The sequence below is a fragment of the Tursiops truncatus genome, chromosome 16, assembly GCF_011762595.2.
Source record: "Tursiops truncatus isolate mTurTru1 chromosome 16, mTurTru1.mat.Y, whole genome shotgun sequence".
Lineage (NCBI taxonomy): Eukaryota > Metazoa > Chordata > Mammalia > Artiodactyla > Delphinidae > Tursiops > Tursiops truncatus.
Genome location: NC_047049.1, coordinates 15,103,876 through 15,122,789, shown reverse-complemented (window position 1 = coordinate 15,122,789; position 18,914 = coordinate 15,103,876). Strand labels below are relative to the sequence as shown.

The window sequence follows — 18,914 nt, the reverse complement described above, 5'->3', positions numbered from 1 at the left end:
TCAGGGAACTGGGCAGTTACATCCGGTTATGAGGATCTGTGTTGGGTTTATCTACCCTTTTCTGCAACATTCCATTTCCTTTAATTGTCACTTAGCTTCCCTAAAAACTCTCTCATGAAAAGAGTCTTCTTTCTCCCACACCTATTCAGTGGTAGGCAGCACAACACACATTCTTTCGGGTGCCCAGAACATCCCCCATGGTTTGCCGCTAAGAGTCTTTGATGTGAGGTTCACTCTGTCTTTCTCTCTTAACCTTGCCCATCTCACATACACTGTGTGTTGGCACCTGCCCCCAAGACTGCCTCTCTCCTCACCCCATCCCTTGCCAAGGCAATCTGGTATATGCCCACTACTCACCTTCCCCAGAGCACAGCTCCAATCCAAGCCACACACAGCTCTTGACAGGACTCTGCAGTGGATTCCTTTGTCTCCCCGTACAGGTCTTGTTCCCTGAGCACCTGAAGGAGGTGAGACTGGGGGAGAAGCAGGTCTGGAAATCCGGAGGATGTTGAGAAGTGCCTGTGCTGGCTTGAGAAGTGTTATATTCAGGAGTTGCGGTTGGGTTGGTCTCAAAGGAGAGATGGAGGCTGAAGAGCTGAGATTCTTCAATGTGTGACGGATGTTCTAGGGAGAGTGTAGATGGAGAAGCTGAATGACTTCTGAGTCCTTAGTCATCCCAAATCAGGCCGATGTGGTAGAAGGAAGCCTGGGGAGAATGAAGGGGGTACTGGTCAGTGCTAATGAGAGAACTGGTCAGGTCGGAGCCAGTGATCACCGAACCTGGAGAACTTGAGTTTGTTGGTCATCTTGAAAAGAGTAGGTTCAGAGACCATTTGAAATTATTTGTAATTGCATTATTCTGGGCCAAATGACCAGAAAAACAACCAATACTTACTGAGCAGTTACTGCATGCCCCGCTCTGTATTATTCCCACTGAGGTCTCCCAGCAGCCCTCTAAGATAAGTACCATATCCCCATCTTACAGATGACAACACTGAGGCACAGAGAAATTAAGTCGTTTGCCTAAGGTTACACCAGCTGATTAGTGCAGAGCGAAGATTTGAACCCAGGCACCGTGACCCCAGAGCCCATGCTCTTAATTACTAGGCTGATGCTCACAGAAGATTGTGTGGGGGCTAGGGGGAGAAGGGGAGGAGAGGGGAGAGGCGGGGAGAGGCGGGGAGAGGAGGGAGCACCTCTGGACTAGAGAATTAGGAGTTGTTTACACAGAAGTAAAAATGAAAGCTGTAGTTGTGCATGAGATCAGTGAGGAGAGTGAACTTAAGTGTGTGGAAGAGAGAGACACCCAGTAATCACAGGGACAGTGAGCTGATCACTAGCTGAGGATTAGACCCTTGAAAATATCTACGGATAGACCCAGGTTTCTTAGACTCTGAAGAACTCACATCGCCTTTGATGAGCACAAGAACTTCATATCCTCCTGTAATGTTATTTATAATGCAAGTCACATTAAATGCTGTGAAGGAAATCAAAGCAATGGACAAAATGCCACTTTGTTTTTGAACTCAACCCTTACTCCCAGATTCTGATATGTGTCTATACGGGGGCTGACAACACACACACAGGAGCAGCCCTGGCTTGGCAGGTGGGAGGAGAAAGTTGAACAGGATGAGCCATTTGAGAGAGGGTCAGTCAGAGGCCAAGAGAGGAGACCGGGACAGGGTTTCGTAGTGGAGCCCAGGGGATGAGGCCTCTCATCTAAGAAGAGAATGGCAGCGCCGCTGGATGCGCAGGGCAGGGTTCCTTCGGGGCTGCTGAGATCTGTTCACCTTGGTAATAACACTGGTGCATATGCAGTAGTGTAAGGAAATGGATATTGTGTTTACAAGCAGACAACGTGGTGGGAAAACATATTTTCAGACCTATAATGGATAATAGAACAACAAGCTGAAACCCTCCAATCCATTTTCTTGCTTTCCTGAGAGAACTGATCATTAGAATTGCGGGTAACCTTGAGAAAGGAAGAAAAAAAGCTCCACTGGAGCTGGGCTCATTTTCAGCTGTCAGCGGAAAAATACAATCCCGTACCAGCCTCCAGCAAAGCTCTCAGTCTTGGCCAGCCAGTAGTTGTTTTCCAACTTCTCTCTGTTACCTTTAAAATCCAAACATTTTTCCATCCGTTCTTTTCTGCTGTGCCAGCACTGATCAAGCTAAGTGCGAGCATTTGCAACATCAAGATACCAAGATTACTCACTATGTCACTGGACATGCAGATGCGGACGGCCCACCTCCTGCAGCTGCCGGATCAGGCTGTGCTTTTTTTTTTTTTTTTGGTAGAAGTTCTTTACATATTTGCATTGTTAACCCCTTGTCAAATATATGGTTTGCAATTATTTTCTCCCATTCCATAGGCTGTCTTTTCTTTCATTAAAAAAATTGTTTTATTGAATTAATTCAACATGTAACGTTGTGTAAGATTAAGGTATACAGTATGTTACTTTGATACATTTATGCATTGTAATATTGTAATATGATGTTTTAGCGGTATTTATCACATTACATAATTATAGTACAATATTATTGTCTGTATTCATTATACTGTGCATTAGATCTCTATGGCTTATTTACTACTTGTTACACATTTGTACCCTGAAACACCATAGATCTTATCCACACCCCATCTCCCTGGTCACCAGCATTTTTACTCTCTACTTTTTACAGGTTGACTTTTTTAGATTCCATGTATAAGTGACATACAGTACTTGTCTTTGTCTGACTTGCTTAGCATAATATACTCAAAGTCCATCCATGTTGTCACAAATGGCAGGATATCCTCCCTTCTCATGACTAAATAATATTCTGTTATGTATATGTACCACGTGGTTGTTTTTCCATTCATCTGTTGATGGGCATTTGAGTTGTTTCCATGTTTTGGCTCATGTGAATGTGCACTCCCATATTTACTGAAGCATTATTCACAGGCCGTGCTTCTGAAGGGATATGGTAACAGCCACGTTCAGTCAATCTTGCCTTGAACTAATGGACGAAAAGAGGCAGCTGACCCTCTACTGTAAGGGATAGCAACACTCTAAGAAATCATTTTTTTTTCTGTGTCAGTTTCCTACCTTTCCCTAATTTCATAGATGAAATCACATGTGTAGAACCAACTTTGCAATTTAGCTCTGAAGTCCAGAATGGCTACATGGGAGTGCCGTGCCTTTTCAGATACTTATTCCCTTATGTGTTAAATCACCCAGAAAGCTGGAGGAAGATGCTTTCCTGCTTGAGCAGGTGCAAGAAGGGTGCTATCTGAAGGATATTCCGACATTTTACAGTTGAAAGGATGTGGAAGGTTTGGGAGTATTAATAATAACTATTTTTTTTAATAAATTTATTTATTTTTGGCTACATTGGGTCTTCGTTGCTGCGTGCGGGCTTTCTCTAACTGCAGCGAGCGAGGGCTACTCTTCATTTTGGTGAGTGGGCTTCTCATTGCGGTGGCTTCTCTAGTTGCGGAGCATGGGCTCTAGGCACGTGGGCTTCAGTAGTTGTGGCTCGCGGGCTTAGTTGCTCCGCGGCATGTGGGATCCTCCCGGACCAGGGCTTGAACCTGTGTCCCCTGCATTGGCAGGCGGATTCTTAACCACTGCGCCACCAGAGAAGCCCCTATCTTTTTATTTTTAACCTCAGAGGCAGGGAGTGGAGTCAGTTATACTGCTCAGTTCATGGCACACTTTTATTGCCATGCCTTACAATGCCTGCTCTTCTTTCATGTATTTATTCCCCATTCCTGTTCTCTCACTGACCACGCCCCCTTACCCCCATAGGTGATTTGCTCTAATGTGTTTACTGTGTATTTGTTTATTTGTGTGCATTCTTACAAATTGTGTACTATCAACCTACATAATGCTGCTTACTGTGTTACGTATCTTTCTCTTTCTTTTTTCACTCAACTGGGTTTTTAAGATTTATCCTTGTTGCTATGTGCATATCAAGTCTATTGATTCTAAGTGCCGCAGAATATTCCACAATTCTTATCTCTTCATTGGGTGCTTAGTATATGCTAGGTTCTATATTAAAGTGCTTTAGATGCGTCATCTCACTTGATCTTACCGACAACCCAGGAGCAGGGTACAGTAATTTTGGCCGGATTCCCAAACCGAGTGAAACAAATCAGAATCATGATAGGGGATTCAACAGAGTGAAACCAGTGTGCCAGGAGCCAGGTACTATTTGCTCAGCATAACCCAGGGGCTGCTCTAGCAGCCCCTTCCTGCTTCATTTCTTCTCTTGGACTCTAAGCACGGCTGATTTCAACTCATGAGTTCAGCAAATGATTCTTGGGAATCACCTAATACCCAAAGACAAAGGAGCTGCAGCAAGCATTGGGATCCATGTAAATTCTCTCGAAAGAATAATTTTATAGAAGCTAAGGTGGCCTCAGTGCCCCTTGAACATAGTGTGCTCAGCCCAGACTCAAGCCTAGTGGTTCCAATAGGAAATTACAGAAATTTTGAGCTTCATAGCAGGATCTACATCTTCAGTGGCACAACCAGTTGGGTAAAGAGACAATTGCCTGTGATCTCAGTTGCCTCCTTTTCTCCGGTGGAATGGAGAGATGGTGGGATGTGTCACTTGAGTGTTGCCTAACAATCTCATGCAAGAGGCTGGAAACTGTGACTGCAGATCATAAGTATGTAAAAATTAATAGACTCTTTATGCAGAATATGAACTCCTGTATGGATATAGTTAAAGGGTTGTCCTTTATGTCTTGATTCCCACCTGAATCTGGTAGAATAACATATACCCCTTAAAAACTTTTTGTCAACAATTGCACTATATCCAGTGTAACTCCCAAATCAAACTCCACGAAAATGCTTCAAAACCCAGTATAGGGAGATTTTTAACCATGTGTGACAAAAGAGAGCTTACTTCAGTGTTGAAATTCTTCAGAGAAGTATTCAATTATGTTCTCTCAGATCCTGTATTTTGTTTCTCAAGCCTTCATTTCTATCTTATTCATTTTGGAAGTAATGCATTTAAGTAAAACTTTCAATGATTGAGTATCTTTGGAAAATTCTCTGGTTCCTTTCATATTTCTGTAAAAAATAATGCTGATATTACATTTCTTTCAAATTGTTTATTTCTCTAAGGATTTAAAGCATATGTCTAATTTGTATCGACTAGTTTTCACTTCTGGTCATCAAGCTTCTGTTCTCTTATTACCCAGTAAATCCAACTGGCTAATCTAATAAAGAGCTTCTAACAGATTCTTTTTTCCAGTATGTCTTATCTTTTGACTGAATGCCAGTAACAAACTTAACTGTTAGGATTCTTTGCAATATTTCCCAGAGCACACTGACTACTTCCCTCTTCTGAGAGTAATGCCAAAGTATGATGCAATAAGATAATGTGAACCCAGCATGGACATAGCAAAAATTGGAAGGAAAGGAACCTCTCTGGGCTTGAGCCATAGATGATAGGCTCACTGAATCTAGGCTCTGAAAGGTCCCCAGGTGAAACAGACATAGTCTGTGCCCATGAAGTACAGAGGAGGGATGGAAGAGTCATGCCTGATGAAGCTTGATACACACCAGGGAGGAACTCAGAGCTGCCCTGTGCAGCCCAGGGGTCAGGGAGGGCCTCCCATAGGGAGCAGCCTCGGAGCTGCCAGGTGATGGGGAAACTCTAGGTGAGCTCTTCTGACTTCCCAGAGCTGCTTTTTCACATCCACTCATTGGCATTGGAGTGTGACCACCTTCAGGGACCCACAAGTCTGCTGGGTCCTCTTCTCTGCAGAGTAGTAACACTAACATGGAACCAGGCCCTAGGAAAGGGCTGTCACCATATCCTACTCAGAAACTAGTTCACTGGAAGGACCTATGGGCCACTCACTTTCTGACTGCAGAAGCCCATGGACATTTCCATTGCTAGGTCTCCTTTTCTCCTTCTCTTCCTTAGAATCAGAATTTAGAGAACACAGTGTGCCAGAAAGTCATCCCTTCCTTGCAGGGCAAGACCTAAGGGCCTTTCCCAGCAGGAATAAGAGTGGATGCAAGTTTCCTCTTCTTCCTGTGGTGGATAGGCTCTCTGACAGCCCAGAAAATGTTAATTACTTGGGGTTTTTTTTTTGCCACACCCCAGGGCTTTCGGGACCTTAGTTCCCCGACCAGGGAGTGAACCTGGGCCGTGGCAGTGAAATCACCGTGTCCTAACCATTGGACCGCCAGGGAATTCCCAGCCTGGAAAAATTTGACACCAACCTGGCAGGCAGCCCAAAGTGGTGGGGCGGGGTGGTGGTGGGATGAATTGGGAGATTGGGATTGACATGTATACACTAATATGTATAAAATGGATAAATAATAAGAACCTGCTGTATAAAAAAATAAATAAAATTCAAAAATTGAAAAAAAATTTGGGTCTTTGTGTTGGGTCTTCATTGCGGCGCGGGGCTTCTCATTGTGGTGGCTTCTCTTGCTGTGGAGCACAGGCTCTAGGTGCGCAGGCTTCAGTAGTTGTGGCGTATAGGCTCAGTAGTTGTGGCTTGCGGGCTTTGTTGCTTCGCAGCATGTGGCATCTTCCTGGACCAGGGCTTGAACCCATGTCCCCTGCATTGGCAGGCGGATTCTTAACCACTGCATCACCAGGGAAGTCCCTTCTTCCTTACTCTGAGCTCTATGCCTTCAGAGCCTATTCTGATTATCCTATGATGTCTGCCTCTCCCTCTTCTCTGTTAGAAATGGAAAGACATGGAAGCCACTTGCCTTTTACTGAATGAAGAATTAGTTAAAGAAATAAAAATTGATAGGAAAAATGAAAATATAAATTAGGCAGTATACTAACAGGAATGAGAAGATAGTTGACTCAATTAAAAACTGACAGGAAGGAAAAAAGAAAAGAGGGAAGAGAGGACCAAAATAATAACCTGAATGACCTATTTGTTAGAAAAATAACATCAGAGAAAGTAGATATTGTTTATACTCATGTATATTTCTATAGAGTAAAATTTATAGATATCATATCTGATCCTTTCTGAGTAAAGAGAGCTGCAGGTAGAATTAAGAAGAGATTCAAAGAAATGTAAAACCCTAGCACATGCTATGTCTACCTGGAATGGTTACTCATCTGCTCTAAACTATGAAGTGTTTAAGACTCAGCTTTAATGTAATTAAGATACATAAACTGTATTTACATGTAAGTTTGTACACTATGTAAATTGTAAAATGTAAATTGGTACAGCCTCTATGGAAAACAGTAGGGAGGTTCCTCAAAAAATTAAAAATAGAACTGCCATATGATCCAGCCATCCCACTTTGGTGTGTGTACCCAAACGAAATTAAATCTCTATCTCAAAGAAATATCTGCACCCCCATGTTTACTGCAACATTATCTATAATATTCAAGCCATGGAAACAACCCAAGTGTCCATCGATGGGTGAATGGACAAAGAAGATGTGGTATGTATACAATGAAGTATTATTCAGCCGTAAAAAGAAGAAAATCCTGCCTTTTGCAACAACATGGATGGACTCTGAGAACATTAGGCTAAGTGAAATAAGTCAGACAGAGAAAGACAAATACTGTATGACCTCACTTACATGTGATGTGGAACCTTAAAAAACCGAAATATACAAACAGAGAAAGGATTAGTGGTTGCCAGAAGCAGGTGTGAAAGGCAGAAGAGATGGGTGAAGGTAATCAAAAGGTACAAAATTCTAGTTAGAAGATAAGTTTTGGGGATGTAATATGCAGCATGGTGACTGTAGTTAACAATACTGTATATTTGAATGTCACTAAGTGAGTAAATCTTAAAAGTTCTCATCACAAGAAGAAACATTTGTAACTGTGTGAGGTGATGGGTGTTAACTTACTGTTGTAATTATCTCGCAAAATATACAAATATCGAATCATTATGTTGTACACCTTAAATGAATACAATGTTAAATGTCGATTATATCTCCATAAAACGGAAGAAAAGGAGACTATACAGAGAGAATGAAAGAACGAGGCAGGAGAACACTCAGGATTTCTTACTTCTCAGTCTCCAAAATCACAAGTGTCTCAGACAAAAGAGGAAAAAAGCAACTCTGTGAAAGAAAAGCTTGGTGCTGTAAGGTTTAAAATGTACTCCTGACCCAACTCCACCGTTGAAATCCTCCCCAGTGTTGCACAGCAAAGGATCCCAATCCTAGGAAGTGTTAAATTGAATTTCTGCAACATAAAATACAAAATATCAAAAAGTACTGTGAAGCAACAGTTACTAAATCTGAACTGGTGCAGGAATAAATCAACAGATCAATGAGGCAGATCAAGCAACAGATCAGTGAGGCAGAAATCAAGTCCAGGAATAGACTCAAATGCGTAAAGTAATTTAATATAAAATAAAGGTAACATGGTGAACCAGTGGAAGAAAATTGATCACGCAATAATTGATATTGAGGTAGTTGGCTTGTCACTGGGAGAGAAGTAAGCTTATTCCCTACACTAAATGAATTGGAGATGGATAAAAGACATCTGTGTGTGCTAAATACATTGAAAATATAGTTTTTAGAATATCTGCTGGAACCAGCCATGCCACTGATCAAATAAAGATGCAGAACTGTAAAACAGACCCAGTTTATCAAAGCATTTTATTTAAAAAGTTTGTTTACTTTTTAAAAAATTTATTGAGGTATAGTTGATTTACAATATTATATAGGTTTCAGGTATACAACATAGTAATTCACAATTTTTAAAGCTTATACTCCATTTATAGTTATTATAAAATATTAGCTATATTTTCTGTGCTGTACAATATATCCTTGTAGCTTATTTATTTTATACATAGTAGATTGTATCTCTTAATCCCCTACCCCTATCTTGCCTTTCCTCCCTTCCCTCTCCCTAAAAAGCATTTTATTTTTAACATTCTGCACTGACTCGCTGAATGAGGATTAATATGGAAGTTGCCTTTTCCAATGATGAACTCAATCTTCCCATTCAATGTAGGAACCTCTAATATTTAAAAAATAACTGGATCAGTTTTTTTTAGGCCCGGTGAGAGCTAAACGTTATACCTGAGGACCAGGAGATTGGTAGTTCTTTGCATAGAGGGTCAGAGTTAAAGTTGAGCTAATTCTGACATCTATTAACACGAAGCAAAATTAGTAGAGTATACCTGCTTGGACGCTTTTATGGTTAAATTTGTTTATTGAACCAACAGATGCAGTTTATATTGGGAATTTTTAACATATCAACATGATCTTGGCTTAGCCTAGCAAAATAATATATTTTGTTTATGTTAACTATTTTCCTCAACAGGCTGATTTTAGCTGCTTGAAGAAAAGACATACACACAAACACATACATTTAGAAATTATATAATATCAAAATTCAGTCCTAAATGTCAGGGCGCAGAACTACATCCTAACAACAGAGATGCATATAAAATTTGTATTTTTGTGTTTCAGAAATTACTCATAGGAATTTGATAATGATTTCTTGGATATGATACCAAAGGCACAGGCAACAGAAGAAATAAGAAGGCAAGTAGGACTTCATAAAATTTTTAAATTTTGTGCAACAATACACTTTCAACAGAATAAAAAGTCATCCCACAGAATGGGAAAGAATATTTGAAAATCATACACTTGATAGGGAACTAATATCCAGAATATATAAAGAACTCCTAAAACTCAACAACAACAAAAACAAATAACCCAATTCAAAAATGGGCAAAGGACTTGAATAGACATTTCTCCAAAGAAGACACACAAATGACCAATAAGTGCATGAAAAAGATGCTCAGCATCACTAATCATAAGGGAAATGCAAATCAGAACTACAATGGAATGCCATCTCATGCCCATTAGGATAGACACAATTAAAACAAAACAAAACAAGACAGAAAACAGCAATTGTTGGCCAGGATATGGAGAAATTGCATCCCTTGTGCACTGCTGGATGGGAATGTAAAATGTAAAATGGTACAGCTGCTGTGGAAGAGTGTGGTGATTCCTCAGAAAATTGAAACTAGAGCTACTATATGATCCAGCAATGCCACATCTAGGTATATACTCAAAAGAATTGAAAACAGAGTCTTGAAGAGATATCTGTATACCCATGTTCATAACAGCATGATTCACAATCATAGCTAAAACGTGGAAGCAATCCAAGTGTCGACAGATGAACAGATAAGGAAAATGTGGTTATACGTACAAGGGAACATTTTTCAGGAAATAAAAAGTAAGGAAATTCTGATATATGCTACCACATGGATGAGCCTTGAGGACATTATGCTAAGTGAAATAAGCCAGTCACAAAATACAAGTACCATATGATTGCACTTACTTGAGGGACTTGGAGTAGTTGAAATCATAAGAGACAGAAAGTGAATGGTGGTCACCCGGGGCTGCAGGGAGGGGAAAAGGGGAAATTATTGTTTAATGGGTACAGAGTTTCAGTTTTACAAGATGAAAAAAGTTCTGAAGATGGATGGTGGTAATGATTGCACAACATACGAATGTACTTAATACCATTGAACTGTACACTTAAAACCCATCAAGATAGTATATTTTATGTTATGTGTATTTTACAATTTTTAAAATTATTTTAAAAAATTTCTAATAAGCAAAATATCAATAGTTCCACAATCAACCCTCAATTACCTGAGGGAAAATTAACGTGGTTAAAGACTCAAAATGGCATAATGAAATATACCCAAAAGGACGGAAAAAAGGAATGAAGAGTAATAAATGAGGACATTAGGGCACAGGCACCATGAGGGCTGGGAAATGAACTTGCTTTTGAATGAAAGCAAAAGGTCAGACTAACACGCAGAAGTACCACAAATTGATAGCTGAGCTCTTATGATGTAACTGTTCTAATCACTTGACATCCATTAACTCATTTCATCCACACAGCAGCCCTCTGAGGCAGACGTTATCATCCCCATTTTACAGATGAGGAACACACCCAAAGAGACTGAGCAACTGGCCCAGGTTCATAGCTGACACGTGGTGGAGGTAGAATTTGAACCTGAAATTGACTCTGATCCATGTTCTCAGTCGCTGCACGAAGTGAATATCAACGTTGGCAGAAGTGGGCCCCACATCTGCCTCTGTGTTTTCCAGTAGCCAAAACAGAAAGTGTGATCAGATCTCACTTTAATAAAAAAAAAAAATCTCAAGGCAGAGAAATAGTGTCTTGATGAACACACCCTGCTGTGTGTGTTTGTGTATATACCAACCTCACTGATACTTTCCAGGTGGCCCACGCATTTATGCTCTAATGTCTTACAGAATAAAAATGGCCAGAGTTAAGGTGTGGTTTCTAGGCCCTGAGGTTTGGACTGAGCTTTTGTTTTTATTTTTCCTTGTAGACTTTATTTTTTAGAACAGCTTTGGGTTACAGAAAAATTGAGAAAACAGTACAGAGTTCCCGTATACCCCACACCCAGAGTCCATGATTATTAGCATTTTACGTTAGTATGGTACATTTGTTACGATTGATGAACCAATACTAATACATTATTATTAACTCAGGTCCATCCTTCATTCAGATTTCCTTACTTTTTACCTAATGTCCTTATTTTCTTCCAGGAATCCACGTGACGTTTGATTTTCATGGCCCCGTAGGCTCCTCTTGGCTAGGACTGAGTTTTCATCTGCCTTAGGCAGAAAATGAGGATGTCAGCTTAGTTCCTTTGAAGCATCACAGCTCCATATTTTCAAGCGCTGTACAAACAGCCTAATGTTATGATGGCTCATAACAGTGTTTCAAGGTGGTGAACATCTCTGTTTTCTGTGCCAACCGAAAAGTCTGCTGCTTAGTCTCCTGCCAGATGACTGGGTGTGCAAGAGCATTTTTCCAGGTAAAGTATCTTTCCTGGGATTTCTTAAAATGCAGGCTTATATGCAATAATTGTCCAGTTACAAGACTTATGTTCACATTTCATCCATTCTATTTTCACTGTATCTCCAACTCTGAAAAGTATGGTTTTAATCACTCAGAAAATTTAACATGACTGTAATTATATTTTCGCCATCAGCTTCCCCTCCATCAACTCTTTCCCTTTTGCCAATTTGCTTATAAACACACTCAGGATTCCCCAAGCTTTAAAAAGCAGAGTAAAAGTTTCTTAGTATCCAGTTACTGTCTGATTCCCTTGTTCCATTCATTGCTGGAATTCTTGAAAGTCTGGCCTGTATCATTATTTCTGTTTCGTTTCCATCTTTTAATTTCTTAATCCAGGATAGTCAGGCCTCCTTCACTGCTTGAAACTTCTCCCTGAGGGTGACTCATAAGCTCCAAATCTAGTCACCTTTTCTTGCTTCTCTTCCTTCTTATGCTCTTAGAGCATCTGACTGTGTTGTTTATTTCCTCCTTTAGAGCGTCTCTCATTTGGTTTTCAGAACATGAAGTGATGAGGTTTTCTTTTCCCTTTCCAACCATGCCGTTATCTTTTCAGCTTCCCTTCCCCTCTCGTGTCCTCGATGTCATTGTTTCCCAGGATTGGCCTCACCTCTTTGCCTTCCCCAGGCCATCCTGTCCACACACGTGTTTATGACATTGTTATATCTATGTCAATAACTCCCGTCTTTCTCTAAAGCCCCAGTTTCCCATTTACAAAAGTCCGTAGACATTTCCAATTGAATACCTCTCTAATATATTTAACCTGCTGAATATCTAACAGATAGTCTTTCCCACCAAATCAGTTCTGCTTCAGCTTTTCCTGTTTCCTCTTGGTGATACCACACTTCTCCCAGGAGGCCAGACTTGAAACCTTGAATTTTTTCACAACTTCCCTCTTGTCTCGCATAATTAATCAGCAACTGCTATCAATTTTTCCTTGATAAAATCTTTCTATACTTCCTTTTCTGCTATTATAATTCATTCATTCATTCAGCGAATATTTATTGAGTGCTTACTATACACCAAACATTTTTGTTTTGTTTTCCTGTCTCTAGTTGGTCCCCTGCCAATCAATTCAAAAGTACTGCCAGGTGTATATTCAGAATATTCTATTCTGATTATGTCATCTCCATGCTTAGAAACATGCAACGGCTGCCCTTTGCCTACTGCAAAATACAGAAGCACTCTGCAGAGTCCTAAGGGTTCCGTGGAGCTCCTTAAAGGTACCAAAGTATGTGAGATTAATGGGAGGAAGCACTTCAGCTACAGCAGCTCTGTCTGCTCCCATTTAATAATTGTCTTTAAAAGCTAAAAAAAAGTTTTCAACACTACTGTTTTAGCCTTAGCCTAATACTTAATGCCATCTTCAATCAAACTCTAAATGACTTTCCAGACAGACAATCCACTTTTTAACCAAATGAGACTACTGGTTGTCACCTATGGAAATCAAGTAATCCACCACCCCTTCAAGCCTTCGCTCCACCATCACCTTTTCCTGGAATGTCCTGTGCTCATCTAACCGTGTTGAATTCCATACCCTAACTTTTATTTTATTTTTTATTTTTTAAATTAACTAATTTTTTTTTTTTGGTGGTACGCGGGCCTCTCACTGTTGTGGCCTCTCCCGTTGCGGAGCACAGGCTCCGGATGCGCAGGCTCAGAGGCCATGGCTCACGGGCCCAGCCGCTCCGCGGCATGTGGGATCTTTCCGGACCGGGGCACGAACTCGTGTCCCCTGCATCAGCAGGCGGACTCTCTACCACTGCGCCACCAGGGAAGCCCCATACCCTAACTTTTAAATGCTAGCTCAAATTCCAAGAAGAGTGTTCCTTTTTCTGAAAGTCTATGAACTTGGTTTCACAAATCTTTTTGGCACTTATTACAATACTTGATTTTGTTATTTGTAAGTTCATTCCTTATATGCCCTTAGATGATCTCAAAGCGTTTTAGGCTCCTTGAAGGCAAAAGTGATGTTCTAAATAACTTTCTATCTTCCATAGTAGCTAACATAGTACCTCATCTGTCAAAAGCAAGGGATAGACATTTGTTGAATGAACAAATCTGTTTCCCTATGGTCTTGCCATGAAAGATCCTGTCAAAAAGAAAAAAAAAATTTGTACAGTCAGTCTTTTGTGTGTATTCGTGTAAAGGAGAGCAAGAGAAAAGAAAATGAGGAACCATGAAAACGAGGGGCAAGTAAGAATAATATGTAGAAAAACCATATTTTCTTATTCAGGAGCACCCATGAAGGTAAATTGGGTAAGCAGTAATCTTTCTTCACTTTGTATTTAGTTCACTTTTTTTTCACCTTAGTTTTGATGAATTCACATAGGAGACAGTAAATTATTAAAGTTTTCAGTATCCCTGGAGATAAGAAGGGCTGCTATGTTCATTAGATAGATAGGGAAGCTCAAATTATCAGTGACTTAAACAAGGACACATGGCATAGAAATGAAGCATAAACCTCCAGGTGCGGGTTATAGAATTTGGATTCCCAGCTTGTGACTCTTCACCTTTCGTCTCTCTCCCCGGAGTTCTGATCTTTTCTTGTGCATAGGAAAATCATGTTTTTTCTCACCATCCTTAGGATTACAACAGCCCCTTTAAAGCCTCCTTTATACATTCAGTAACATCACCAGTCAGTGTTCTTTGAGACACTGACTGTATATCATTATGTACACACACGGTTCCCACTTTAACACAGAAAGTCCGCAGCACTGTACTCTCAGCAGGTCCCACCAAGACCCTGCTGAAGCAGGTGGCATAAATAGCTAAGCGCGCCATGCTGACCTTGAGTACTCAGGGGATGCAAATGATGTCTTTCATCACCTTTTGCTGGCTTATTTATTTTGCCCATGGGGGAGTGGCTATTGCATCCATGTTATATCCATGTAATGTTGGACGGTGAGCATCACTTGGCTTTTTCCAAGCAGAACTTATAGCTGATGACAAGCTGTTGCTGAGAAGATGAAAATTTTTCTGAATTCAGTTCTGCATGGAAACAGCTGACCAATTTTCATTGCTGCAATGTAGCTCTTTTGCTCTTGGTTGAGTTTGAGTAATAGCTTCACTTGTGTAGCAAAGAGATTTTATTTGAAGTCCATTCAGAGATTTGGTTCAACAAACTGGACTACAGGTTTCAGAAAATCTCTTTTGAACCTTCCAATAATAGACTTTTTCATCTATTATTCCTGGAACACTTTATCCTTCACAGCCAAGCATGTGGATAGCTTTGTTGTTCACTGTGTTCTGTTTGCTGTTATGACCTACATTTTCAACTTGGGATAAAGAATAAAATTTCTTTTATTTTTCTGATTAATTACTTGAATTCCCACTTTCCTTCATCAGCAGGAAGCCCAATATCTTCTTGAAAATTTCCTTTTCTCAGTTCAGGAACTTACTTGGTCTGTAAGGGGTCAGTCTTCTTTCTTAATATCAGAGAAAAAAAGAACTGTAGCTATTGTCATCTGCAAAGTATCACTTTGGAAAACTGGTCCTATGTAGATCTTTAGACCCTTGTCCACTTGGTAATGGTACACTGGCCAGGCCAGCTTCCTGTTCAGGCTGCAATCGTGTTCCATGTTTAACTTGTAAGTTACAGCAGGTACTGAGTAATCAACTATACACAGCTGGTAGAGCAGTAGAGACTACCAGCTGGTTATTAGTCCTGGTAATAGTCCTTTTCAGTTCCTCTGCAGATGGTCAGCCCTTTTCCACCAGAGAACTCCCACCATGCTGAAGTGGCTGAATCTGGGGGCGCCTCCAGCCTGGACCACATGCTGTACTAGAACCAGCCTACCTCCAGAGCTGTGGAAGAGCTAGATCACCATTCTATTTTTTTTTTTTTTTTTTTTTTTTTTTGCAGTACGCGGGCCTCTCGCTGTTGCGGCCTCTCCCGTTGCGGAGCACAGGCTCCGGACGCGCAGGCTCAGCGGCCATGGCTCACGGGCCCAGCCGCTCCACGGCATGTGGGATCCTCCCGGACCGGGGCACGAACCCACGTCCCCTGCATCGGCAGGTGGACTCCCAACCACTGCGCCACCAAGGAAGCCCCTGGATCACCATTCTTGACACCCTTTCTTCAAGGTATTTTATTTCGGGGATATTTTTACTTTTAACAGCCACGGGGATTATTTAGACTCTTGGGGCGCAGGAGTAGAGTGCCTTTACTTCCAGAATGCCCCCGTATTAGTGTCCTAGGGCTGCCATAACAAAGTACCACTAGGTGGCTTAAAACAACTGACATTTATTCTCTCACGGTTGTGGAGGCTAGAAGTCTAAAGTCAAGGTGTCGGCAGGGCCATGCTCCGTCTGAGACACGTAGAGGAGGATCCTTCCTGGCGCCTGGCAGTTTGCTGGCAATCCTTGGAATTTCTTGTGTTCTCCCCTCCTGTGTCTCTGTGTCTCTCCTAAACTTCTTATAAGAACAACAGTTATTTTGGATTAAGGGCCCTGCCTTACTCCCATTTGACTTCATTTTAACTAATTCCATCTGCAATAACCCTATTTCCAAATAAGGTCACATTCTGAGGTACTGGAGTTAGGACTTCAGCATATCTTTTGGGGAGACGCAATTCAACCCATAACAGCCCCTGTGCTATTTTGCAAATACATACACCTCCCCTTCCCAAAGTTCTTCACAGCTGAAAGCAACTCTTATACCAAGAAACAAAATACCATGTTATGTAAGCTTCACCTAGGATAATAGGTCCCTGCTTGCCTGCACTTTCATAAGCCTCAGAACCACCCAGGAAACTCAGTATTAAGACAAAGAAGGTCCTCTCCAAGGAGACTTTCTGTTACTGCCTGTCCAGTGAATTTCTCTTGGGAGAAAAAAATCAAAGTAAATTTTACCCCGCTATGTATCATATTAGACTTGGTTGGTCAAAGAAATTAGCTACATGAATGCAAGGACTCCCATACCAAATGGAAGCTTTCCTCTGCTTTTCTGCCCCAATAGAATCTAGGGAAATTGTCAGAACTCTTGTTTTAATTAAGAAAATTAAGATTCAGAGAAGTGAAGTGGCTGTCCAGGTCACTCAAATGGTAAGTGACAGAACCGTGATTAAGAATCTTCACATCTTCATAGCTCTGAACACCAGACCATGCTAAATTCCGTCCATCTTTTCCAAAACCCAGCTGAAGACCCTCAACTTTGAAGACAGTATTTTTTGCTTCCATTGATGGATCATTGATCTAGGAAAGTGAGGTTAGCATGAGATCATAAAAGGCTTGAATGAGAGCCAGAGGAGTTTAGATCTTATTTAGCAGGAAGTGAAGACTTTTCTAAAGAGAAGAATGACATGATTGGGATTGAAGTTTTGGAAGATTAATCTGTAGGGTATATTCAAGTATGATAGAGGAGAATCAAGGGGGCGCATTAGAAAACCAGTAAGAAAGTTCAGGAAAGAGTAAGTACACAATGAGATAAGGGCATTGGCAGAAGTCAAAGATGGTTCCAAGGTCTGAGCCTTTCGGAGACAGAGCTTCTTTAAAAATAGGGAACACAGGGCTTCCCTGGTGGCATAGTGGTTGAGAGGCCGCCTGCCGATGCAGGGGATGCGGGTTCGTGCCCCGGTCTGGAAAGATCCCACGTGCCGCGGAGCGGCCGGACCCGTGAGCCATGGCCGCTGGGCCTGCGCGTCCGGAGCCTGTGCTCCGCAATGGGAGAGGCCACAACAGTGAGAGGCCCGCATACCACACAAAAATAAATAAATAAATAAATAATAGAATTTCAGTCTTAGAGAACATAAAGTTTTCATGCTTATAGGAACCATCAAAGGCCGTTCTCCTCCAGCCACCTCAATTTACAGTTAAACAAATAAAGCCCAGAAAGCTTAGATGGTTTGCTCAAGGTCACACAGATAAGCTAGGACTAAAGCTCCCAGATTAATGTCCGAGCTCCTGTCTCCCCAGTGAAGAAAACTAAGACTCAGAAAAAGAGAATGACTTGCTCCAGTCACCCAGTCCATTAGCAGCACTTTTGGGTTCTTAGCCCGGTGCTCTTTCCTCCACCCCATAGCTCAGTGCTATAGACTGAGTACATCCCCCCAGTAAACCTAATCCTCAGGGTGATGGCATTTGGAGGCTGGGCCTTTGGGAGATGATTAGGTCATGAGGGCACAGCCGTCATGAATGGATCTGGGCCTTTGTAAGAGAGACCCCAGAGTGTTCCTTCACCCCTTCTGCCACAGGAGGACTGTGAGGTCTTAGTCGTCTATGAACCAGGGAATGGGCTCTCATCAGACACCAAATCTGCAGGCACTTTGATCTTAGACTTCTGAGCTTCCAGAACTGTGAGAAATAAATGTCTGTTGTTTATAAGCCTGTGGTATCCTGTTATAGCAGCCCAAGCAGACTAACAAAATCACAGAGGTGAAGCAACTGTGAGAAATCACGAGAGCAATGCCCCAGTCATGCCTGTGATGTGACTGAGAGGAGGCCAAGACAAAGGTGCTGAAAAATAAGAGTTTGACGAGCTGTGAGCCCAGCCTGTGGGGAACACGATTAGCAGGGATGTTGGAAAGTCTTCCAGAATAACAGCAGAGAAAAAGACCGTGAGCCGTGTTCTAGAATCATCCAGGAAGCTGAGAAAGTGTTCCAGAGGTAGAAGAGAATGGAGAATGGGTGGAGTGTGCAAACAATGAGGGCTACCTAAGAGCAGCCATTATTGCAAAACAGAGGTGGGAGGACAGCCTGGAAGGGGTGGTGGGAAGCTAGGTCCCCTGAGGTCTCCTAAGGAGATACTGACAAAGTGGTCATAGAGAGGAGTTAGAAACAGAGAGGGAAAATCTCAGGACATAGAGTATAAGATTAGAAGCTCTAACTAGGAGAGCACGAGGAAAGGTGCTGTTGAGCCCCAAAGGAAGGAGAATGTAGCTGGAGCGGGGGGGGGGGGGTGGAGAGGGGGTTGAAGATAGGATGGTACTTTTTTGAAAGCAGAGTTAGAAGAAGGCAGAATTCGAGGAGTCACTCGATGCCTGTGCTTGTGATCAGTGTGACACCGTTTTATGTCAGTTATTAGCCAGTTACTGGGCTAAGTGCCTGAGATGCTTGTCTAT

The 18,914-nt window shown here is 41.6% G+C and overlaps 1 protein-coding gene across 3 annotated transcripts in view; it reads left to right on the top strand.

Moving 5' to 3' along the window:
- The window catches only part of TRUB1 (TruB pseudouridine synthase family member 1), a 52,657-nt gene extending 43,222 nt beyond the window's left edge, over positions 1–9,435 (top strand). The window contains exon 9 of one of the 3 annotated variants that reach the window (XM_019940057.3): positions 9,411–9,435. In XM_019940057.3, coding sequence (XP_019795616.1) covers positions 9,411–9,412 — 2 coding nt within the window. In that variant the 3' untranslated portion in view covers positions 9,413–9,435. Of the gene's footprint in view, positions 1–440; positions 1,141–6,105; positions 6,406–9,410 lie in introns of those variants that run through there. The other 2 variants (XM_019940055.3, XM_019940056.3) reach the window with 2 other exon arrangements.
- Positions 9,436–18,914: the final 9,479 nt, after the last annotated feature.